We start from the raw sequence: 26,069 nt of genomic DNA on the forward strand, positions 1-26,069 counted from the left end.
ACACTTATTATGATGAATGATGAAAGTTGAACAGGATATGGGTCTTCATGATATGGAGGGCTGTGAAACACTTAAAGTTAAGTAAGAGCTGTAACTTCTGGAGAAGCGGTTTAGAAAAGCTTAGTAAGATTTGTATGAAATGACTTAAGGAAAGCTGCTTGGGTTTTGAGGAATGATACAGAACTAGTCTTCAGAGTTTGTTTTTTTTAAGTGGTAGTAGATTCAGCTCCAGCTACAATTCAGAAGAATTTTATTATTCTATTTATCTATTTGCTCTTTGGCTGTATGTCTTAAAATGTATTTTAGTGTTTGCTCTGAGGTTTCGAATATGCTTACTTAGTCTTTCACAGTCAGTATATTTACACATACTGAAAACCCTACTAGATAAGATTTTGATCTTTATTTCAATAATCTGACATATTTTAAAGAACTAAAGAAGAAAAAACTAGTATATTTTATATTTCCCAGGTACTTACCATGTCCAGAATGCTTCCTTCTTTCCTAAAGTTCTGAGTTTTCCTCTGGAAATTAAGAACTTCCTTTAGCATTTTTTTAGAGCAGGCCTGCTAGCAACAAGTTGTCTTAGTTTTCCATCATCTGGGAGTATTTTATTTTCTCTCCCTCTCATTCCCAAAGGATATTTTTGCTGGATATAGAATTCTATGTTGACGTTTCTTTCAGCACTTTAGAGGTATCGTTCCACCATCTTTTACCCTCTGTGGTTTCTGATGAGAAATTTATGGTAGTTCCAATCATTGTTTCTGTATCTGTAATGTGTTTTCCTCTAGCTGCTTTCAAGTTTTTCTCCTTTATCTTTGGTTTTCTGTAGGCTTATTATATGATGTGTCTGAGCTTGATTTCTTTGAATTTATCCTGTTAGAGGTTCTCTGAATTTCTTGACTTTGTAAATATTTTCTTAACTAAATTTAGGAACTTTTTGGCTATTATTTTCTAAATATTTTTCTGTACCAATCTTTATCCTCTCCTTTCAGGACTCCAGAGTTAAACCTTTGTATATTATCCCTCAGATCCATGAGACTCCATTCATTATTTTTTCTTTTCTCCTACCTGTTCTTCACATTGGATAATTTCTATTGGATTTTTCTGTTCTAAATTTTTTTTCTTTGTAGTTTCTATTTATCTTCTGAGAACTTCTATATTTCCATTCATTTCTAGCACGCTTACCTTTACATCATGAAACATAGTTATAGTACTCCCACAAAGCCTTAAATGCTTATGTCACTGACACCACAGCACAGCCATTGCACTACCTCTTCACTACACACACACACACACACACACACACACACACACAGCCCACCCTTGGGGCAAAACCAGGAGAGAAAAAAAGAAAAATAAAAAGCAGCTGGTTTCCTCAACAGTCTTGAAACCACAGGGGCCTTATCTTCCAGACAGGATTTCTGTTGGACTTGGGGCTGTTCCTGCCCAACAACTTAGGACTCACTCTCAAGTCAAAGTTACAAGAAAAAAAGAGGAAAACCAAAACAAAGTGGAAAACTCACCACTATGGGGTCATATCTACAAGTTTAAGTCCCCGCCCCAGTCTGCATTGTTCTTGTTTATTGTGGGGTTTTTTTGTTTGTTTGTTTGGTTTTGGTTTTTGTTGAGTTTCTAATTCAAGCAACATGAGAGTTGGACTGCAGTGAGCTTATTCCAATTTTGGCTGGCACCAGAATTCCTGCAATTTTAAGATAATAAAAATATTTTCTAGTCTATTAGTGGAGGCATAGTTTTCTGAGAAACTTAATACAGGATTTCCTCCAAAAGTGATACTTTAATATCTTTACATCTCTGAGCACAGCTCACTTAAATATATTGTAATGAATAATTACTGCTCCCAGGGAGTTGTCAGCATTAACTGAATTCTGCCCATGTCGCCATTAAGCAAAGTACATACGCAAATACTCAAAGGGTGGTAATAATGTCCTCGCAGTGTGTTCCTTAGGGATATTCTTTCATATATTATAAAATCAAGTTAGAAGAGGAAATGCTGTGAAACTCATTGTTCCTCATGTCGATCTGCCTTCTCAACACGTGTGGCTAGTATATATACATATGTGCATATCATATATACCATTTATACACATATATATTTAAAAACCAAAATTCTACATCTACCCAGAATTAAATGGAATCAATATTTATACCTATATCTATATCTTAACCCAAAGTGAAATAAGTATGAGGAGAATTGCTTTTGATTTTGAAAGTGTTATTAATAAAGTATAAGGCGGGAGGGTATAGCTCAGTGGTAGAGTGTGTGCTTAGCTTGCACAAGGTCCTGGGTTCAATCCCCAGTACCTCCATTAAAAAGAAAATAAATAAACCTAATTACCTCCCAATTTTTTTAACTTAAAATATATATGATAAAACTTAAAAATATATATAATAAAAAATAAAGTATAATTGCCAATCTGTGTAACTTATGATCTTAAATTATGCCAGCTCTACCTGAAAGAAAATATATGGTGCTTTATGTTACACTCCACAATTTTTTAAAAATGGCAGATTATTTTTTGAAATCTGAATTATCGACTTGCATTTCTTTTATGACTATTAATACTAATTACCTATAGATGATTTTCCATATAGTCCAAGCAGATAGTACATTGGTGAGTTAACAAGTTTCTTTTTAAAATGATAAAATAATGCCCCTTTTCCATGCCCTTCCAACTTGGAGCAACCTCTGAGAGAAATGGGATCTTCTGTCAGCACCTTTACATGCAGCAGCTGTACTGTTGGCAATTCTCATTTAAATAAAGATGTATGTAGTTGTTTTAACATCATCATATTAGTTGTGTTTATAAATATTTAAAAATTGGTATTTGTTTTGTTTATGGTAATGGAGTCCAGATTTGAAATTGCCTCATATCTTGACTATGCAGCCCAAGGCAACCTCAAAAAGTCATTTTTCTTCTTGTTTGTTTGGGGCTTTTTGTTTGTTTTTGAAGAAATGACTGTGCCATCTGGTCAGCTGTGAAGGAGTTGAACCATTCTGAGGGAATTTAACCTACCCCCGACCCTGTACTTCCTCAGTACACAGTTAGTCCAGCATCTTATTACTTGTTAATGTGGGCTAGGAACTAACAAACTAATTTGAAAACTTTTCTACCTTATTATAGTCTTTCAATCATCAGCTAGACTAAAATACCAAAATTACAGTTGATTAGAACTTACCTTACTGAAAAAGCAGGTAATAACACAACTTCTCTGTAGGACAGAAACATCCATGTTATGATATTTCTAGTATGGGACGCTTTCTTCATTTTAAAGTTTTGTAAATGTTACAAATATGACATCAGGTTTAAGAGGCAAACACGGAATAGAGTTCATTAAAAGGTCAAGAGTTGGAGTCAGTCAGTCCCAAGTTCTGATCCCAGCTCTGCTACATATAGCTGTGTGACCTTGGGCAAGTTACTTAACCTCTCTAAGCCTCAGTTCCTTATCTTTATTTTTTTTTAAATGTAGTTGATTTACAATGTTGTGTTAATGTCTGCTGTACAACATAGTGATTCATTTATACATATATGTATATTCCCTTTCATACTTTTTTTTCATTATAGGTTATTACAAGATATTGAATATAGTTCCCTGTATACAGAAGGACCTTGTTGTTTATCTATTTTATATATAGTAGTTAGTATCTACAAATCTCAAACTCCTAATTTATCCCTCCCCATAAGTAACCATAAGTTTGTTGTTTGTATCTGTGTGTCTCTGTCTCTGTTTTGCAAATAAGTTCATTTGCGTCTTTTTTTTTTTTTTCCGTTCCACATATAAGTGAGATCATATATCCTGAGGTTGCTGTGAGGGGTAAATTATGTATGTACATGAAGCTCTTAGCTAAGTGTGTAGCCCTGGATGCAATGAATATTAGTACTGTTGTTGATGCTTCTGTCATTATTGTTAATACCTTTAAACTGATTTTTAAATAGTGGTTGTAATCGGCCAAAAAAAAATTAACATCATTTTAGTGTACTTATAGATATTGTGTAGTTTGAAACTTTTCAGTTATAATAATTGGCTTCTTTACTCTTTCATGAGTAGGTCTACAGGAAATGTGCCAAAGACATTTGAGTAAACCAACAGTTAGAAAATCATAAACTGGCTCCTAACACCTCATAAATCATATCTCTATTTCATTCAGCTATTGTGACTTTAAGAGAAGGATTGAATTACATGTCTTTTTAGAATTAAGGTTTTGCTAATGTCCCTGGAAAGACTTAGAATTAACCTGTGACTTGAATGTCATAATGATCACAACTTAAACATTTATCTGAAAATGTAGCTGCTAGGAGCATTTCTTGCTGGCCAGTAATGTGAAAAGAAATTATTACTTTGACAGGAATCGGCAAGTAAGTAGATTTTTTAAATGGGAGGTACTCTAGTAGGTCACTCAGGGAGAGTTGTGGTGAGAAAGTTAAGTAAGAAGTGACCCAACCAGTGTGGGGAATTAATGTGTGGGGAAGGGTTTTGGAATGGAAGTTAGAAATTTTGACTTTCAGCCTTGACTCAAATGCCATCGCTCTTTCATGAAAATAACTAAATTTCTTGGTGCTTTAGTTTCCTTATCAATGAAATACAGATACAGGCATACCTCAGAAATATTGTGGCTAAGCCACAGTATATATGCAAATATTGCAGTAAAACAAGTCACATGAATGGTTTAGTTTCCCAGTGCATATAAAAGTTATGTTCACACTGTAGTGTGGTCTGTTAAGCATGCAATAGCATTATGTCTAAGATGCAATGAACATACCTTAATTTAAAAAATACTTTATTGCTAAAAATACCAACCATTATCTGAGTCTTAGGCAAGTCTTAATCTTTTTGCTGGTGTAGGTTTTTGCCTCAGTGTTGATGGCTGTTGACTGATCGGGATGGTGGTTGCTGAAGGTTGGGGCGGATGTGGCAATTTCTTAAAATAACAGTGAAGTTTGCCGCATTGATTGACTCTTCCTTTCATGAACAGTTTCTCTGCAGCATGTAGTGCTGCTTGATAGCATTTTACCCACAGTAGAACTTCTTTCAAAATTGAAGTCAATCTCTCAAACCCTGTTGCTGCTTTATCAACTAAGTTTATGTCATAATTCTGCAATCTTTGTCGTCATTTCAGCAGTCTTCCCCATATCTTTACCAGGAGTAGATTCCATCTCAAGAAACCTCTTTTTTTTTTTTTTTTTTTTTTTGCTCATCTATAAGAAGAAACTTCTCATCCATTAAAGTTTTATCATGAGACTATAGCAATTCAGTCCCATCTTCAGGCTCCACTTCTAATTCTGGTTCTCTTGCTATTTCTACCATATCTGCAATTACTTCCTCCACTGTTGTCCTGAACTCTTCAGAGTCATCTAAGAGGGTTGGAATCAACCTCTTTTCAACTCCTATTGATACTGGTATTTTGACCTCTTCCCATGAATCACAAATGTTCTTAATGACGTCTAGAGTGGTGAATCCTTTCCAGAACGTTTTCAATTTACTTTACCCAGATTCATCAGAGGAATCATTGTTTATGACAGCTGTAACCTTACAAAATGTATTTCTTAAATAGTAAGACTTGAAAGTTGAAATTACTTCTTGATCCATGGGCTGCAGAATGGACCTTATGTGAGCAGGCATGAAAATTACATTAATCTTGTTGAACATCTCCATCAGAACTCTTGGGTAACCAGCTGCATTGTCAATGAGCAGTAGTGCTTTGAAGGGAATCTTCTTTTGTAAGCAATAGGGCTCAACAGTGGACTTAAAATATTCAGGAAATCATGTTGTAAACAGATGTGCTGTCATCCAGGCTTAGCTGCTCCATTTCCAGAACACAGACAGGGTAGATTTAGCCTAATTCTTAAGGAGCCTACCATTTTCAGATGGTAAATGAGCACTGACTTCAACTTCAAGTCACCAGTTGCATTAACCCCTTAGTAAGAGAGTCAGCCTGTCCTTTGAAGCTTTGAGGTCAGGCACTGACTTCTCCTCTGTAGCTATGAAAGTCATCTTTACTTTTCTGTTAACGGAGATGGCTTCTTTCCTTAAACATCATAAACCAAACTCTGCTACTTCAGACTTTTCTTCTGCAGATTCCTCACTTTTCTCAGCCTTTATGGAGTTGCTGTAGATTAGGCTTTGACTTAAGGAAGTGTTGTAGCTGATTTGATCATCTATCCAGACCACTAAAACATTCTCCATATCAGCAGTAAGGTGGTTTTGCTTCCTTACCATTTATGTGTTCACTGAAGTAGCACTTTATAGTCAGAGGCCATTGTAGGGCTATTAGTTGCCTTATTTCTATATTGTTTTCTCTCAGGGAATAGGGAGGTCTGAGGATAAGGAGAGAGAGAGGGAAATGGCCCATCAATAGAGCACTCAGAATACACACATTTTTGGGTCAAGTTTATCATCTTATATGGACATGGTTCATGGTACCCTAAAACAATTACAATAATAACATAAAAGATGACTGATCACAGATCACTATAGCAAATATAATAATAAAGAAGTTTGAAATATTGGAAAACTTACCAAAATGTGACACAGAGACACAAAGTGAGCAAATGCCTTTGGGAAAATGGCACCATTAGACTTGCTCAGCACAGGGTTGCCACTAACCTTCAATTTGTTTTAAAAAATGCAGTATTTGTGAAGCACAATAAAGCCAAGTGCAATAAGACAAGGTATACCTTTATAATAATATCTGGGTTTTGTGGGCAAGTAGTTTAGTCCGTGCTCCAAATGAGGTAATATTTATGAAATGCCTTGGGAGCTATGAAATATTCAGCTATAAGTTGGGGCTTCTGTAGTTACTAGCAGTAGAAGGGAGAGCTTAATAGACCTTCCTTTTTGGACATGAGAAAAAGATTAGTGTCCTGGCCCTTTTGACACCAGTTTTAATCATCAGCATTTACTCAAAATGAAGGGAAAATGGGAGGAATCATTTTTAGCCACTGAATTGGCTTTCGGTGTTACAGAACCCAGACTTCAGTCAGAGCAGAGAAGAGGCTTACGATTAGGATTAAGTTGATCTTCCTTGGATATATTTGGCTACATTTTTTGACTGGACAGCACCCTGTGTTTACTTGCTCTGATTTAATCAAATGTTCTCTAAAATATCTGAACCGACATTAGAATTTAACATGAAAACAATGAAATGGGAAAGTGATCAAGAACACAGAACAGCCTAGAAAATAAAAAGAAATATTTGAAATGATATTTCATGTATTGTCTGCTGATTAGCTTCATTAAGTAGAAAGAATGCACTTTCTTCTGGCAAGATATAGAAGATTTGGTTCTAAAAGTTAGAGCCAACAGACACTGATGATCACACATGCCAGCGGCCATTTTAATCTTTTCCTCTTTCTCTTCCTATGGGCTCAGGCTTGGGATTTCAAACCAGGAAATCTCTTCCCCTTTCTGTCACATTTTATGAGGTGCAGAGTACAGCACATGGGAAAAAAATGCTTGTGGAGTTAGCCAAGTGCCTGAATACCAACAAGGAGACAGCGGCACTTGCCTTGCATCCATAGCAATTTAGAATTGGTTTCTTGGTCGGTTTTGCTGTCCTAACATTGAATTGTTACTGTGTTTTATGGGTCTAGGTTCCTTCAGGATTTAATTTTCAGGTACTGTAGGAGCCTCATGGACTATATTTGCTTCTGTGGCTACATTTTTTTAAAAAAAGAAAAAGAATAAGAAAGTCATTAAACTAAGGATCATAAAATAAACAGAGAAGAATATAAGAAACTCAGTAAGCCTGTAGCTTTGCCTTTTGTGTGTCCAGTGGTTGGAAAGTGACCCCTCTGATAGCAGCCATTTGTTGCAGGAGTTACACTTCCCACCACTGAACATACCAAACCCAAGCACAACCATAGCTTCCGAAAGAGGCCCCTGGAAGCTTTAACCATATTGATTTCATAGACAGAAGCAGTAGATCCAGTACAGTAGATCCTCCCAAAATGCTTTCCTTTAAATTTCATTCAATTTCTGTTAAGGAACACCTTTAGGTATTTCTGTCTGGAAATAAGAGAATTCAGCTAAAGAACAATCTAGGAACATCTTGTCAATGAAGTCAGAAAGCAGGGAGTCTCTAAGCCTGCCCGTACTACCCTGATTCCTCTTTAGGTATTTTCTTCCCCCCTTTTCTGATTGGTTGTGAATTCTACTTGATCTTCCTTAAAAAAGAAAGCCTTGTGAAATTGAAATCCTGATGGGTTCACCATGTTTATTTGTGTATTATTTTAGAATGCCATTTCAATCTCTTCTTAGTGGAAAGGTTGATATAGCCAGACACCTTTGTAAAAGGGGTCTCTAAGTTTTAGTTTAAAAATTAGAAAGGAGTCAACCTTCTATGTAATTATCTATATCCCTTGATTCATCTGTAGGCCAGATATTTCTAAGGGATGAGAAAGACGGTAAGAATATAAGTTTGATAATTATCAGAACCAAAATGCAGGGAAATTGTCAGGTCTGTAACTCCTACTCAGCCAAAAGTATTTGCCAGGGAAGTAAAATATGTTGACTAGTATTTCAGGCCTCAATAATTATTATTTTCAAAGCTAAATATAAATAAGCTTATTAGCTTTACGATCAAAATTGGGTATAATTTTCACTAATAAGCAAGGCTTTTTGTTTTTTACCTTTTATTTTCCTCTTATTTTAGATCAGCAATAGAGATTTTTCAAAGTTAAAAAACAAAAACAAAAAGCTAAGAATAAATACTTGAAAGATATACCACACACATACTCCTATTTTGTTTAGAATTTGTGTTTAAGAAATCAAATAGGGACCGTTTATTGAACTCTTACCACGACCTGTCCCATGCAAACCATCTTACATATATTACCTAATACAATAGTCTCAATATCCTCACAATTTAGTTTATTATCTTCATTTTGGAAATGAAGAAAGGAGGACTCAGTGAAGTTAAAATTAAATTTACCCAGTTCAGGAAGCCCAAGGAGTCAGGATTTATACACAGCTCTACCTCCAGAGTTCATGGCCTTTCATCACCCTATATTTTCTCCTGTGTTATAACCTAATATAAACTCTTCTATAGAACAAAATATTAGAAAGCTCCACGAAAGAAAAGCTGTGTTCAGTAAGTCCAGGGACAGTACAATAAGTCCAGGGACAGTAATAAACTATTTCACAAGCCTTCTGTTGTCCCTCAAGAGTTCATCAGAAGTCACTTAAATGCTCTTTCATAAATAGGACGTCCCTAGATACCTCAGGCCAAAGAGAACCAGTCTCCCTAAGTAGCATACATGTCACTTTGGTTCTGTGACACCCTCAGACAGGCCTGAGCTCATCAGCTCCAGCAGACTTCACGACACTTGTGACTCGAAATAAGAGGTCATTGAAGACTTTGAAAAAAGGTGAATAAAATATATAGTCTGTTTTTCTTTTAAAAAACACCCAAGTAATAATAAAGCTTACAAAATCTGCAGCATTCAGCTGTTCTATATAAGCGTGGAAAATAAATTTTTGTAAGTAGAAAACTATAAAGAAAATAAACGAGTTCCTTTTTAAAGTTTCATTTTGAGTTGGCCACACTGAATCATGTTATGTTTTATATAATTCAAACGTTAAGCAAAGGTATACTAAACTCTGAATATTTGCTAAGGGCTAAGAAATAACAATAATGAGCAGCACCACTGTAAGAGTCAGAGGAGGACCTCCCACACAGTTAAGAGAAATGAAGGTTTTGTGAAGAAGAGAAAGATAACCTGCAAGCACAGAATATAATCCAAATCAAGTCTCTGAAAGCCAGGAGTACCTTGATCCATCTGAGAATGGACTTCAGACTCTAAATCTTCTCGGTTGTTTTCTATGACATGTTATGATGAAATATTTTCTTCTGGAGGCCAGGTCATCCAAGAAGAAAACCAAATATTATAATTTTGTCAACACCAGTGTCTCATTGAAGTGAATTCTAATTAACTTTGAACAAGATTTATGGCTATGAGCAGCTTGTCATTTGCTCTGACCCATTTCCCACATTCTGTGACTCCTAATAAGATAAGGTGTTCTCCTGTTTCTTAGGCTTAAGGATGACAGTGTACATGTAAGTGTGCTCATCGGTAGCAATAGGAGCTTATTATTTTTGAGAGCTTCTTGTACTTAAATAAGTACAAGAGTGTTTGCTATATATGGAGAAGAAACTGGCAAAGTCTGAAGTGGCTCCCGGTATGAAACAGCCATCCCTGTTTGCCACTCCATTTATATTGTATTCACAGGCTCCTTTCATCTTCGTTTATCTGGTGCTTTCCCAGCTATGGTGACCCTGAGGAATGTGTAACATGACTCCTCTTTTCTAGACCTTGATGATGGAGTTAAGAAGAAGCTAAATTGAAGACAGTACAGGAAGTCTAGCAGTCTTGCCCCTCAGCATCTAGCCATTCAGACCATAAGGGACTAAATGGTGACTGGCCGACCCGAGCTGTTCTGTGGGATTCTGACACCACCTTCCTGCGGCTGCTGCTGCTTCATCTGACTGCCATGACTGCAGGCACAGCCGAAGCAGAGATTGTAGCCAAACCTGGGAGGGTAGCCACCAGCTCTGTCATCCCTTCAGTATTCATCAACCATGCAACCAGTGTTTTCCTAAATTGTCTTAATTTCAGTTTTTCTGTTCTCTCAGTCCTCTAAATACAGTTGTACTTTTTAAACCAGTTGTGTAGTAATATTAGGCCAATTATATCATTAGACCAGTAATATTGGGGGGGAAATAGTCATTGAAATTTTAACTTCCTTGGTTACGTTTCCTGGACTTTTACATTTTCTTCCGTTCCTGATTCCTATTCTGATTCCTACTATTGCCAGGTTTTTTATTTTATCTTTGTTGAGTCATATCCATCAGTAATTGCCCCAGTGCAGACTCCCTGACTGGGTGCCAGATGGCCAGGCCCTCTAACTTCTACCCAAAGAGAAGCAACCTGCATGAAACCCATGTCCCCTACTTGGAGAACTCTCATTCACGTTATCAGAGTTTGCTGCTCCCCCGTCCATACCTTGTTGAAGGTAGGACATCATACATCCTTTGAAATGCTTTTTTCTTATTTTAATTTTTGTAAATGCTTGGTATGTAGTCCTGTTTTTCTTCAGCTCTCGATAAATTATAGGTCCGTGTATCAGTTTGTGCTTAGGACCATCCTAAAGATGACTATCCTCCAGCACTAAAAAGCCAAAACGTGTGTGTGTGTGCGCATGCGTGCGCAGAGATAGGCTTTTTACATTTGAAGTTACTAAAGCTGTGTGTATTCTGTTCCTTTGTTTTATTCACTTAACAAGACATTTTGAAGCTTTTCTATATCAGTACATCAAATTCATTAGCTTCTTTTTATTAGCAGCATAGAATTCTGTATTCACAATATAGTCATAATTTATTTTACCATTCCTCTGTAGATGGATATTTAGTTTTGTTTTTCCCAGATTTTTAATATTTCACATGATGCTGCAGTCAACTTCTCTGGACATTTATCTATGTATTCTTAAGTATTTCTTAAGAGAAATTCCTGCAGTGGCCTTTCTGATTACAACAGCATGGATATTTAGAATTTTAGTAGACACTCATTTTCAACCTTCACCCCACCCATGGAAAAATACTGTTTTTACACTGTTATCCATCACATATGGGAGATATTATCAGTATTTTTAATTTATGCTAATCTGATGAGTGAAAACTTACATTTTTGTTTTAATTTGTGTTTGTTTAATTAATAGTGAGACTGAGCAAATTTTTCCTATTTTTCATAAAACAATGTTCTCCAGAAGGGTTAAATAAGTAAAAATTAAATTTTTTAAATGCTTCAAGAAACTATAGGAAAATATATAATCAACTAACGGATAAATCCATAAAATATAAGTTAATGATTTTTTCACACCTATTAAAAAAAAGTGTGTTTGCAGAAAGCATCAGAATATAGTTAAAAGGCAACTAGCATACCAAGAGTAAACATTTGCTACACACGGCAAACAAATCATTAACACCCTCACTGAATAAGGAGCTCCTACAAATCAGTCAGAAAAAGAACCCAATAGAAAAACAAGTAAACACATATTTCTGAAAGAGGAATCCTAAATCACAAATAAATGAAAAGATGCTTATCCAGCTTTTTTTTTTTTACTATTAACAATATAAAGTGGCTGTCTTATTATGTCAGTACATATAAATCTTCTTGATTTTTTTATACATTGCATGGATTATCATTGTTTATATAAATGTTAATCAATTGATGGGTATCTAGGTTGTTTTCTACTTTTTGTTATGATAAAAAATCATGCAATGAATGTGTGTGTGTGTTTCTATGTCAGTTACATAGGCTTTATCAGTTTTTTTAGTCTTGGCCTGATAGGTAGAAAGTTCTATTTATTTTAAAAGATTTTTTTCCTTTGATTATTGCTAAGATTTAGTAGCTCTTAATGCTTATATTTTTAACTTTTTATGTCATATGTTTTTCTTTATTCTTTATTTTCCTTATTAAATAAATACTCATACTATCCTCTACCTATTTTTCTAGTAGTATCTGTATTGATTATATGAACTCTTTATATATTCATGATATCCCTTTTCTGTCATATGAGTTTGAATATGTGATTTCTATAATTTGTTTCACTTATTATTTCTGTTTTACTTGCCAGTTTTGTACACATATTAATATTTCTACATCATTTTAATTCATCTCTGTTCATTCTTTGTGAGATGATTGTTCTCTCTCTAGATTCAAAATGAAGAATTATGTCTCCTCGCATAGGTCTGCCACAGTATTGCTTACTTGATAATAATGGCTTCTTGATGATGGCTGCACAGACCTAGAGGCCTAGAAATAGACACTCAGATCCTGGCAGTTTACATAGCTCCTACAAACTATTACAGATGCTGATTATAGATCCTACCAGCAACAGACTTCTGTCATCCTTTCAGTAGACTTGACCATTATATTTGAAAGAGAGAATAGTATAGTGTTACTATAATAGATCTACTATGCATATTCTCACTGCTTTATATTCACTGATCATATAAAAAGAGAAGAATGCACTAGCTTAGTGTTTGATCTTTACCACATAGATCTAACGTCACAATCAATTGCTTTCAGTATTTTCTTTGAAATCACATAAAGGTTCATATGTGCCAAATTTCATGAGAATCACATGATAAGGTCAAGAAACACAAATTCCAAGGCAGAATTTATATGCCCAGTTCACATATGACAGTAATACTATATAACCATATGTTGAATATAATATACAGTATGTAAATGCTATTCTTGAAAGCAATCCAATCAATAAAGCCTAAAATAAATAACACTTTAATAACACATCTCAAATCGACTGAAAATGGAATAGATGGACTCTGTGGCAAGGACATCCCTATAAAATTGACATTCAGAGGCCATTAAAACACAGACAGTAAAACAATCTTGAAACTAAAGAAAAGCTGTGAATATTTAGAAGTTTAAAAAGCCTACTGCATTGTATGCCAAGATACAGCAGTCGTTTTTATTTAAAGAGCTATTTCAGTAAAAACTGTGGATTGCCAAGAATTAAAAAGCTAATTCCATTTGCCATCATCAGTAGCTAAAAAATACTTTTTAAAAATGTACAATGTTAACCTTAAAAAGAGTTTAAGATATTTACTGTTTCATAGAAAAAGTCAAACTGAAAAAAAGGCAACTTTTAGTCATAATTGGAACTATTAAAAGATTGACCAATTTTATCATTAAAGAAGGTTATGGGAAAGCTACTGAAGTTAACTTCAAAAGCCTAGTAGTAAAAGTGATTGTAATGTCAGTAAAACTCTGAAACAGATCGAATAACCCCTAAGTAGTACTAATCCACTGCATCTTTGAACCTGTATATGCCTCTTTTTAAGCTGAAAAGGTTGCCATTTTTTTCTTAAACTTGTTTCCAACATCCTATTTAAAAAAAAAAAAATCTAACCGTTCAACTGTTAACAGTCAGCAGCTCAGAGTACAGAAATTTTATCTTCATTCAAAGATGATATGACTTCAGATTTGAAATATCTTTCCCTCTTTGGCTTGGTTCTGGAAAATATGGTTTCATTATTCTACCTTGGACAGAGAGCTTCTCTTTCTCCATACAAGTATTTATGTACCGAATATGTACAAACAAATGAATTAATGAAAGTTACATATAATGTTTTAACCATTTTTTCCTCTTGTTTTCAGCTCATACTCTTACACCAAAATGGGATGTTTGCTTTGTAATTGACATTTTTAATTTCTATTTTTGTCACTTCAGATCCTGGAAAGACTCTGCCTGAAGCTCTTGATTATTGCACAGTTTGGCTGCAGACAGTGCCTGGAGAAATAGACAGCAAAAGTGGTATTCCACTTTCCCTTGTAACGCTGCAAGTTAAAGACTTTCTTAATGGACCAGGTAAGAAAGTCATAATTCAATTTTTTTTCATGTGGGTATATTAATATGTACATAGGATCTGTTAGTAATCTTGACATTCCTTGCCAAAAATAAGTAATTCATTTTCCAAACTTTTCTCCTGCTGCCATTCTAGGCGTCAAAAGGCAAATATTAATATGCGTTAAAAATTACCATTAGTCTGACAAAAAGTTGTTACCAATTTAAAAATAATTTTAATTGATGATTTATTTCTGCTTATTAACTGTGTGACCTTAGGCAGTTACCTAATCTGTGCCTCAGTTTCCTTACCTGTAAATGAAGAGAATAAAGTAGATAATGGGTGGGTACATGGGTGGGTCAGTAGGTGGATGGATGAATGAATGGGTAGGCTATGTGACATACATACACAAGATAGTATGCGCAGATAGTTTCAATAGATAGATAGATAACGCTTATTTCAAATGCTTAGCAAAGTGCTTGAGGCATATTAACACTCAATTTTAAATAGATAGATACAGATATCAAAGGTATTGAGTGCTTTTTATGTCCCAGGTACTAAGTGCTTTACATACTCATATAGACCCAGGGAGCAGGCACTGTAATTGTCCCTATTTTATAATAAGGAAGCTAAGACTTAGAAAAATGAAGTAAATTGCCCAAGGTCATAGTAGCAGAGGAACATTTCAAACTCAGGTCTTTATGACTCAGAGACCTAGGTCACTTTTGTACTGCACTAATTGCAGCATAACTAAAGATTTTTTCTTTCTTCTCCATAGTCTCCTCATACTCCTTTTCTATTTTTCCTGCTCTGTTTCTTCTTCCTTCACCTCACGTTCCTTCTTCTCTTTTCTTTATTACTCTTTCCTCACCTCAGTGAAATCTTAACTATTTATTTAACAGAAATTACTACATTTCAGTTTCCCTTTTGTTAGCTTACAATTACAGTGCTGCAGAGCATGTTAGTCACCAAAAGAATGCTAGTTTCTTCATTACAGATTTAAAACAACAGTATCACACTGCCTTAAGCTCTCTAGCAATACTCTGCAAGGCATGAATTTTGATGATTCAAACATATCCCTATGTGAACCTGATTCAGTTTGTATGCCATGACATGCCAATGCACTTATGACCCATGACGACAGTTAGAGAAGGTGGCCCATCACCTTGTCTGGAGTAAAAAGAGCCTGAAACCACCTCAATTGACCCTTTCATTGGAGCCCAGTTCTTCTTAAGCATGTTTCTCCAGTGCTGGGATTTAAAAGGTGTAGAAGTATGAAGAACTATTTCTAACCACTATAGGTATCTAGACATGGTTTTAAAAACTCAGGGGAAAGCGAGAAGCTGATGATAAAGGTTGAGACAAGAAAGTTAGAAGAATCCTTCAGAGTGAGTTGGATGGACTGAGAGGAGTGTGAGTCCTTGTACTTGGTTAGTGAATGTGAAGTACTGAATTTTATTGAATTTAAGTCACCATCAATTGTAGGAAAAAACATTTTATACACCAGTAAGGAAAAAAAAGCTGCCATTTAAAATATGATTCAGTGCTTTCTTACTACATCAGTTGCAAGACAAAAGACTGAACATGCTACAATGAATGAATAGGATTAGAACATGAGGCTGGTTCATGAAGTGACAAGGAAACTTGTATTTACTTCTTATTTCTCTCTTTTAGTTTTAGATTTCTTTGTTTTGAGGCACAGTCTTTCACCATTTTGGCTAGGAAGTTTTCTAGCTTATGTTTGATTTGTTTATAAAATGGATGGGATCGCAAGTCAGTGGTAAATTGTGTGCCTGGCAACCAAAAAATTGAATTTTAAGAGAAATGTCAATGAACAAATGAAAAATTATGTATTTATAATTCTGTCATTTAATGTGCCTGGATAGCAGAAGTGTGATTTTTACAATAGTTGTACTTTTGTGTTTCTTATACTTTTTAAAATTGGAAACTATACGTATGCCATTTCTAATTTTATGCACATTCAATAATAGTGATAATCTATCTGGAGATTCAAACTTCTAAGTAAATGAATTGACATTTATTTTATAGCAGCACTTCTCAAACTTAAATGCACATTTTTTTTAAAATTTGTATTGAAGTATAGTAGATTTACAATGTTAGTTTCAGGTATACAGCAAAGTGATTCAGTTATACATACATAATATATTTTTAGATTCTTTTCCGTTATATCAAAGTTGAATGCATATTTGAACATCTCCGGGGATCTGGTTAAAATGCAAATGTGATTTAATAGAGATGAAATTTCCGCATTTCTAACAAGCTCCCAGGTGAAGTGGATCCTGTTGGTCTGGGGACTACACTTTTTATAACAAGAATTTAAATAACTCGTATATTAATAAGATACATACAATTTGTGTGTGTGTCTGTATATATATATGATTTTCTTAATACCATCAGGAACAGTTACTGAGGTTCAAACTGCAGATATTTTGGGGCACAGGAGAGGGGGATGATACAAAGAACAATGAGTGGTCTTTTAAATGGTGCTTTTATTATGAAAAATCAAATACAATGTCCAATAAATGGTTTAAGTTCTTCAAAATCTAAACATTTTCACCAAGAGTACTTTTCTTTAGTAAATTATTTGATGGAAGATTAGTTTGAATGATATATCAGCTTTGTGGGATTTCACTAGAATATTAACCTAACAGCTTTGAACTTCCAGAATTTACTATCATAGAAGTTTCCTTACTATAAGCAGTTTGTCATATAAAGTATATAAGTAGATGTTATTACATAAATAATTATAATCTCTCACTACCCAGCCACTCTATATTAACTTAGAGATCAGCTGGAATAACAGGACATATTGAAGCATTTCTTGTTATAGGAATGTACTAGTTAATAGATTTTTGGCAACTCAAGAAAACTATGTTTTTCCAGATTTTATATAACAGTCTATTAAGAGCAATATTATTTATGCTGAGCCTCGGGGAGAAAACTTTAGCTTTATATAATATTCCCCAATACTCTTCTCTCCCCTTGAAAAATAAAAAGGCATTTTTTTTAGTATTGCATATAATGCTCATTTGTGCAGTATCGTCATTAAGTATCTTTTGCTACCATTATTTTAATCTATTATGCACATCTTATTTAAGTATCATTCCCAAAGAATGTTTATTACATTTCTAAAATAGTAGGTTTTCATTTATTATTTTCTTGCTCTTGAATTAAGGTTGCAGTAGCAATAAAAGTTACAACCCTGAATAGAAAGGAAATACTGATTATGACTACCTAATGTTAAGTTTTCTTTATAAAGATGCAAACTTAACAGCTTTTGAATTAAGCCTTTCAGATTTTTTTTCAGGGATTATTTTATCTGAACAAGGTGATGTAAGTGCTGCTCTGTAGCATTTGTTTTTGGAAAAATAGCTCAGTGTTCTTGAGTATCCCTTTATTTCCTCTGTTCACTTAATAATACCTTAGAGCAAATGATAGGTCCTTAACTTCTACATCAAAAACCCCTTCAAAGCTCTCTCAACCCCACCTCCTTCCTTCAGAGGCAACAATTGTACCCATTAGCAAGGTCAGTGGCTTGGAGAAACCTGGAAAACAGCAGCTACCAGAAACCTACTAGAATAATATCTCCAGCAGGTGATAGATTAGTTGGAACAAATTGGAACCATTGCAGTTCAGCAATCCTGGTTTCTTTCAAGCTGTTTTTAAAATGTCGTCATTTTAATACACAATCTAAGCCCCGCGGAACAGTCCACAGCAGGTTAATTTGAATCATATGATGTGTCACTGCCCTCAGCTGACATGAGCTCTATTCCATGTGTGAAGCCATAATAAATCCATTCCCAGCCGAGGAAAATTCCCCGTGAGAAGGTGAACTAATCCAGGCCTCACACTGGCATGCTCGCCCTCCGTAATTGAAAGCAGGGCCACCTGTTCCCAGCACAGTTAGCCTGTAGAGAAGAAATTAGCATTAGAGCCGATTCTTCTTACATTGAAAAATCTTTCATACTTCTCGCAAATTCAGATTCAGCCGTGAACTGCTTAGTATGACATCATCCAGAAACGTAGGAATGGGCCCACCTGATCCCAGTTTAAAAGTTTTGTTAACCATGGGATTTCTTAACTTTGAAATGAAATTTTTTTTTCATTTAATGAGAGCTGACACGTGAGAAGAAGAACGGGGAAGGGTGCAGATTTTTCTAATTAACTCAGGGTCATTTACAAAAACATTTGAGCTCCCTGGTACTTTTTTAACTTGTTCCTTTGCAGACATACTTTTGAACACTGTCACTGTAGCCATGAAATAGGCATTTAAATGACAAAGGAAAATATGCCAAATTGAGAGGACATCTCCACATCATTTAGGTTTTATTATAGATAAATTAGCATGCCGCAGTCTTCATATAAATTTAAGCAACATGGTTATATCAAACATGAAGTTGTAACTGCAGTTTCACATTTCTTTTATTTTGGTCTACCTGGTGTCTCTAGTTGAAACACGTAGCCACTGATATTTTTTCTCTTAATAAAATCATTTGTTTAGTCTCTTGTTTAACCTAACCTGTTCATTAATTTACCTGTATTGTTTTCAGGTTTTCTGATTTTGTTCTAGCTTTGGATTGGTTTTGTTTAAGTTTTATCTTAAATTTTTATTTGACTTTTAATTGGTTGTAATCCTACTTTGAATACTGTTTTCTTCGCATACTTTATGGGTTAACTTACTGTTTTATAGGCTGCAATAATTTTAATTTTTACTGTTAAAAATACCTAAACATCCTAAAATATCCCATTTCCACAAGATTCTTGGATTTGAATGAAAATATGTACTTAAATAATGTATTTACTGTAAAAACATCTCAGATACAGAAATGCACCATTCAGAAATTAAATTGTTTTCCCCCAACACTGTATTTTTTAAATGTTTTTACTTGGTGAAATCTGCTTTTGTGTTCTGTTATTACAGAGTTCATTACTCACTGAGGGTTAATTTAGACATATGTCAAAGGCAACTGATTTGGGGGAATTAGGATACCTGAAAAAGATGATGCAAATAGCCTCCTGACATTTTTCTGGAGCAGAAAATGAAGATTAATAAATATGATTGTTAAATGCAAGAAAATTCAAAGTGAACAGAAGCACCTTAAAAAGCTCATTTTAATTAATTTATTTCTCTTAGTATAACCCTGATAGTTAACCCTTTGCCTCTTTTCTCTTTCCAGAAATAGGGCCAAGACCCATACCCTAATCACTGGAGTCCTATCTCTGTCTTAATTCAGTTTTACAGCCATGCAAGCAGGCTATCTTCTACATTTAAGAAATGTAAACTAGTTAATAAAAATGTTAGACCATTGACTTTTGCATTTCCTGAGTTTTATAGGTTCCAATTTGCAGTGTCAGCATTGCATTATTGTAGTTTATTTTCCCCATGATTTATCAAAATGAAGCAGTAAATTTGATGTCAGGGTGTCAAAGAGAGAATAGACCGAGAACTTTATTTTATTTTTTAATTTTTTGTATTGAAGTAGAGTTCATTTACAATATTGTGTTAGTTTCAGGTGTACAGCATAGTGATTCAGTTTTTTTGCAGATTATATTCCATTATAGGTTATTACAAGATATTGGGTGTAATTCCCTGTGCTATACAGTAAATCCTTGTTGCTTATCTGTTTTATATAGAGCAGTTTATTATTCCCATATTCCTAATTTGTTCCTCCCCCTCTCCCTCCCCTTTGATAACCATGTTTGTTTTCTATGTCTGTGAATCTGTTTCTGTTTTGTATATACATTCATTTGTATTATTTTTTAGATTCCACATATAAGTGATATCATGCAGTATTTGTCTTTGTCTGACTTATTTCACTAAACATAATATTCTCTAGGTCCATCCATGTTTCTGCAAATGGAAATATTTCATTCTTTTTATGGTTAATATTCCAGTGTGTGTGTGTGTGTGTGTGTGTGGGTATATATATATGTGTGTGTGTATATATATATATATATATATATATATATGTATGTATTTTCTCACATCTTCCTAAGCCAGTCATCTATCAGTCGGCACTTGGGTTGCTTACGTCTCTTGGCTATTGTAAACAATGCTAGTATGAACATTGGGGTGCAAGTATATTTTCAAATTAGAGTTTTTATTTTTTCTGGATATATACCCAGGAGGAGAATTTCTGGATTATATGGTAGTTCTGTTTTTAGTTTTCTGAGAAACCTTCATACTGTTTTCCATAGCGGCTGCACGAATTTATATTCCCATCAACAGTGTACAAGTGTCCCTTTTCTCCACATCTTCTCAGTACTTATTATATATGAACGTTTTGATGATAGCCCTTCTGACCAGTATGAGGTGATACTTCATTTTGGTTTTGTTTGCATTTCTCTAATAATTATGATGCAGAGCATCTTTTCATGTGCCTGCTAGCCATCTGTATGTCTTCTTTGGAAAGAATGTCTTTTCAGGTCTTCTGTCTATTTTTGGATTGGATTGTTGTCTTGATACTGAGTTGTATGAGCTGTTTGTTTATTTTGGATCTTAACCCCTTGTCAGTTGCATTGTTTACAAATGCTTTCTTCCATTCTGTAGTTTGTCTTTTCATTTTATTGATGGTTCCTTTGCTGCAAAAAAGCTTTTAAGTTTGATTAAAGCCTATTTGTTTATTTGGCTTTTATTTCTTTTGCTTTGGGGCACTGATCTAAGAAAGTATTATTACAATTTATATCAGAAAATATTTTACCTATGTTCTCTGCTAGGGCTTTTCTTGTGCCATATCTTATATTTGGGTCTTTAAACTATTTTTAATTTATTTTTGTATATGATGTGAGAGAATGTTCTAATTTCCTTGTTTTATGTGTAGCTGTCCAGCTTTCCCAGTGCCACTTGTTGAAGAGATTGTCTTTTCCCCAAGGTATATTCTTGCCTCCTTTGTCATAGATTAATTGACGGTGGATGTGTGGATTTATTTATAGGCTCTCTATTCCATTCCATTGATCTATGTGTCTGCTTTTATACCAGTAACATGCTGTTTTGATGACTGTAGCTTTGTAGTATAGTCTGAAGTCTGGAAGGGTTATACCTCCAGCTCTGTTCTTTTTTCTCAGGATTGTTTTGGCGATTCTTGGTATTTTGTGGTTTCATATAATTTAGAGTTACTTATTCGAGTTCTATGAAAAATATCATGGATATTTTATACGGATTGCATTACATCTGTAGATTACTTTAGGTAGTTTGGCAAACAGTATTAATTCTTCCAATCCAAGAGCACAGGACATCTTTTCATTTCTTTGACTCATCTTCAGTTTCCCTCATCAGTGTTTTATAGTTTTCATCGTGTAGGTCTTTCACCTCCTTGGTTAAGTTTATTCTTAGGATTTTTTCTTTTTTTTTTTTTTAATGCAGGTTTTAAACAGGGTTTTTTGGTTTTTTTTGTTTTTTGGGGTTTTTTTACTTTCTCTTTCTGACAGTTCATTACTAGTGTATAGAATGAAACAGATTTCTAGATTAATCTTGTATCCTGTAACCTTGCTGAATTCATTTATTAACTCTAATAGTTTGGGGATGGAGATTTTTGGGTTCTCTGTATAAAGTATCATGTCATCTGCAAATAGTGACAGTTTTACCTCTTCCCTTTCAATTTGGATGTCCTTTTGTTGCTGTTGTTTTCTTATTGCTGTGGCTAGGACTTCCAGTACTACGTTAAATAGAAGTGGTGAGAGTGGGCATCTTTGTCTTTCCCTGATTTTAGCAGGAAGGCTTTTACCTTTTCACCATTTAGTAGTATGTTGGCTGTGGGTTTGTCATAAATGGCATTTATTATGTTCAGATATGTTCCCTCTGTACTTACCTTGATGAGAGTTTTTATCATGAATGGATGCTGAATTTTGTCTTGAGCCCTCTGTTCTTAGTACAGACAGTAACCTCAGCTACTCCTTTTATGCTAACTTCCAAATGCTTAGTTCTAGTTTTATTATGTATCTCTAATAACTTATTGTTTCTCCATCTGCCTATTAGATGTGTTTAGTTATTTAAAATTCACTACATTCACATTAAAGCAAACCAATTTTCTCCCCTCTTCATATACACTCCTTCTCTTAGTATAGTCTTTAAATTTCTTCACATGCGCTGGTGATAGCAACATTCTGCCACTCATGTCTTCTCTTAGTTTTACTGTCACCTTTGATTCATCCTTCTTTTTATTCAAGTCCTTTTAGTTTTCCTTTGAAATGGTCCTCCATTATGCCTGCTACCTTCCTGGCGTGTGCCCTCGTTACTTCTTCAGTCTGTTTGCTGGCAGCCCTCACTTCAGATTCTCCTTTTATTCAATAATCCTGTACCTTTGCTTTTGCTAGATTAACCTTCTCTGCCAAACTCATAAGAATATTGACCACCCACCTCCTTCTGTTGATCAAGTCATAACCCTCCTCAGCCCCCAAGAGTGGAGATTTAGGGAAGCTTCTCTCAGCCAAGTTCATATACTTGAATGAAAAGGAGTTAACCAAAGACATGGAGGGGGGGTGGTTTTCTGAAAGAATGTGTGCAAAAGACTTTGTGGGGAAGGGGATCGTGGCACCCTGAAGGAAATGAAACCAGGGCAGAGAGGGGGAACAGTGGTAGGAGGAGAGGCTGTAGAGAGGGGCAGAGGCCAGGCCTTGCTGGCTGTAATAAAGGATTTTGGATTTTTATCTTAAAAGCACTGGGGAACCACTGAAGAACTCTTAGTGGGGCATGTATGTTGTTGAGGAGGAAGGAGGTGTGTGTGTGTATTGATATGATTACATTTGCGTCTTGAAAAGAGGATTCCAGTTGCAGGATGGAGAGTAGGTGAGAGGGGCTAGAGTAGAGGCAAGCAACCAATTAGGAGACTATTACAGTAGTACTGGTGAGGGGTCATGGTAATTTGGATCAGGGGATGGTACTAGAAATGGAGAAAAGTGAAAGACTTGGTAGATACTGGGGAGGCAAAGTGCACAGACTGCAGTAGTGGAGTAGAGAGGATAGAAGGTAAGAGAGATTTCAGCATGACTTACGGGTTTCTAAGTGGTCTTAAGTGGATGGATGGTTGTGGTGTGGACTGAGTTGTATCCCCACCAAATTAATGTGTTGAAGCCCGAATCCCCGCTGTGATAGTTTTTGGAGATAAGGCCTTTGGGAGATAATTAGGTTTAGATGAGGTCCTGGAGGTCAGGCCCTCATGGTGGGATTAGTGCACCAGAGATCTTGCTGGCCCTCTCTGTCTTGCTGTCTCTCTGTCTCTGTCTCTGTCTCTCTCACTTGCTCTCTGCCATGTGAGGACACAGTGAGAAGACTGCCATGCAAGCCAGTAAGAGAGCCTTCCCCAGAAACCAGCCATGCTAGCACCTTGATCTCAGAATTCCAGCTCTAGAAATCTGAGAAAATAACTTTCTGTTACTTAAGTGACCCAGCGTATGGTATTTTGTTATGGCAGCCTAAGCTGGCTAAGACAGGTGGTAATCCTGTATAGTGAGACAGACAATACTTGAAAAGAGTCATATTTTGTTTGTTTGTATGTGTAGGGAATAGGGAGAGATCATGAATTTTATCCTGAATATGTTGAGTTTGTGGCAATTGTACGTACATATCTGGAGCTTACAACAAAGACTAAGACTAGTGATAAAGGATTGGGTGTTTTGGAGCTTTGGGATGTAGATGCTACTTCAAGCCACGGGCATGGATGAGGTTACTCAGGGAGGAAGTGGAGAAAAGAGCCTAAGACTTCATTTCTGAAGAAGTTTAATCAGTATTTCTTGTCCAAGAGGAAATGGGGGAGCCTTGAGAGGAAACTGAGGGATAAGAGGAAATTTGGGTGTAAGTCAAAAAAGCCAAGGAAAAAGAGTGTAGAAGTAATAATGTCAAGTAGTCATTTGAGATAGAGAAAGACAAGAAAACAAAAATATCTAGTGGATTTATAGACATTGTGACTGCAAGTACTTCCTCCCCATTGGATTAACCTGGATGGACACTAGTCTGGGATGCATTGAGGAGTAAGCAGGAGAAAAAGAAATGGAAGCAGGATATAACTCTTACAAGAAGTTAGGCTGTGAAGAAGAATAATGAGGATAGTATATAAAGGAACATTTTGTTTTTGACTTTTCCACTTTTTTAATTAAAGTATGGTTGATGTACAGTATTATGTAAGATGCAGGTAATTCACAATTTTTAAACATTATACTCTATTTATAGCTATTATAAATGAAGGAGCACTTTAGATCAGAAGTTTGGGGTTTATTTTTATGTTGAAAGAGACTTGAATTTTCTCATATTTAAATATCAGCAACAGGAATCCAGTTGAGAGAAGAACTGGATAAACTAAACAGAAAAGATAAAGGCAGGTTCCTTAGAAAGCAGGACAGAGAAGAATCCACCACACATGTGAAAGAACTGGTGTTACCTAACAAACTAAGGAAGGAAAGGAAATGGCATATGCAGGTAGGTTTTCAATTTGGTAACAAGAAATCGAGGAAAATTTAATGCCTTTAACTTTTTCCTTGAAGCTAGAAGCAAAATCACCTATTGAAGTTGAAGAGAAAAGAGAGAAATTTGATAGTTGGGAGGCAAATGGTTTGAAATCATATTCTAGTATGACTTTTTCATGTACCAAATTCACTATCATCTCTCTGCCTTCTTAAAACTTTTTATTATGGAAGATTTTAAACATATACAGAATTAGACCGAGTAGTATATAGAACTTCCTGCGTAAGCAATTGTCAACTTATGGCCAATACATTGTTTCATATATACCCCTGGGCATTTCCTCATCTTCTATATTTGGAGCAAATCCCATGCATCATAGTATATCATCTGGAATACTTTAATATGAATCTCTAAAAGATAAGAACTTTTGAAAACAGGACTGCTATACTATTATCAAACCTAAAGAGAATAATTCTTCATTATTATCAAGTACTCATTCAGTGTTCAGATTTCCAGTTATTTCATAAATATCATAATGTGTGTGGGTGTTTGTGTGCCTCTTTGTTTTTTGTTTCTTTGTTTTTGAACCAGAAGCCAGATAAGGTCTACACGTCGTTATTGGTTTTGTCTTTCAAATTTCTTTTAATTGGTAGGTTTTCCTCTCTCTTTTTTCATTTCTTGCAATTTGTATATTAAAGAAACCAGATCTTTTGTCCTGTAGCGCTTACCACAGTTGGGGCTTTGTCTACCCCTGTCCTTTATATTTCCTACATATAAACTGGTAGTTGGCTTAATCTGATTCAGGTTTGTTTATTTTATTTATTTACTCACTTTTAGCACGACTGTTTTGTAAAAGGTTTTATATTATTCCATGAAGCACATAACGTCTGAAGGTCTCTTTTTGTGATGTTAACAACCAGTGATGCTTAGTGCCTAAATTCAGTGGAGGTTGCAGACAGTAATATTTTAATTCTAGCATTCCTTTTTAATTCTAGCATTTTAAATATTCACATTAGCTGGAATATTTCTGTAAAGAGAAACATTTCCTTATCTACTATTTGGTTACTCAGTAGTATTGTTCACCTAAGAAAGGTAGGATAAATGCTTAATTCTTTCCCTTTATTTACCCATGAAAAAAAAATAAGTTGGTTTTTTAGATAGGAGGAATTTTTTCACAATGTACATGTGTATCAAATCATCACAGTGTACGCTTTAAATATCTTACAATTTTACTTGCCAATCATGCCTCAATAAAACTGGGGGGGG

The 26,069-nt window shown here is 35.1% G+C and overlaps 1 protein-coding gene across 5 annotated transcripts in view; it reads left to right on the plus strand.

Moving 5' to 3' along the window:
- VPS13B (vacuolar protein sorting 13 homolog B) overlaps positions 1-26,069 on the plus strand; it is a 625,623-nt gene that overhangs the window by 439,544 nt on the left and 160,010 nt on the right. For all 5 annotated transcript variants that reach the window (XM_072949533.1, XM_072949529.1, XM_072949532.1 and 2 more), the window contains exon 35: positions 14,272-14,409. In XM_072949533.1, the coding sequence (XP_072805634.1) occupies positions 14,272-14,409 (138 nt within the window). The remainder of the gene's footprint in view (positions 1-14,271; positions 14,410-26,069) is intronic.

Source organism: Vicugna pacos, chromosome 25 (genome assembly GCF_048564905.1).
Source record: "Vicugna pacos chromosome 25, VicPac4, whole genome shotgun sequence".
Classification (NCBI taxonomy): domain Eukaryota; kingdom Metazoa; phylum Chordata; class Mammalia; order Artiodactyla; family Camelidae; genus Vicugna; species Vicugna pacos.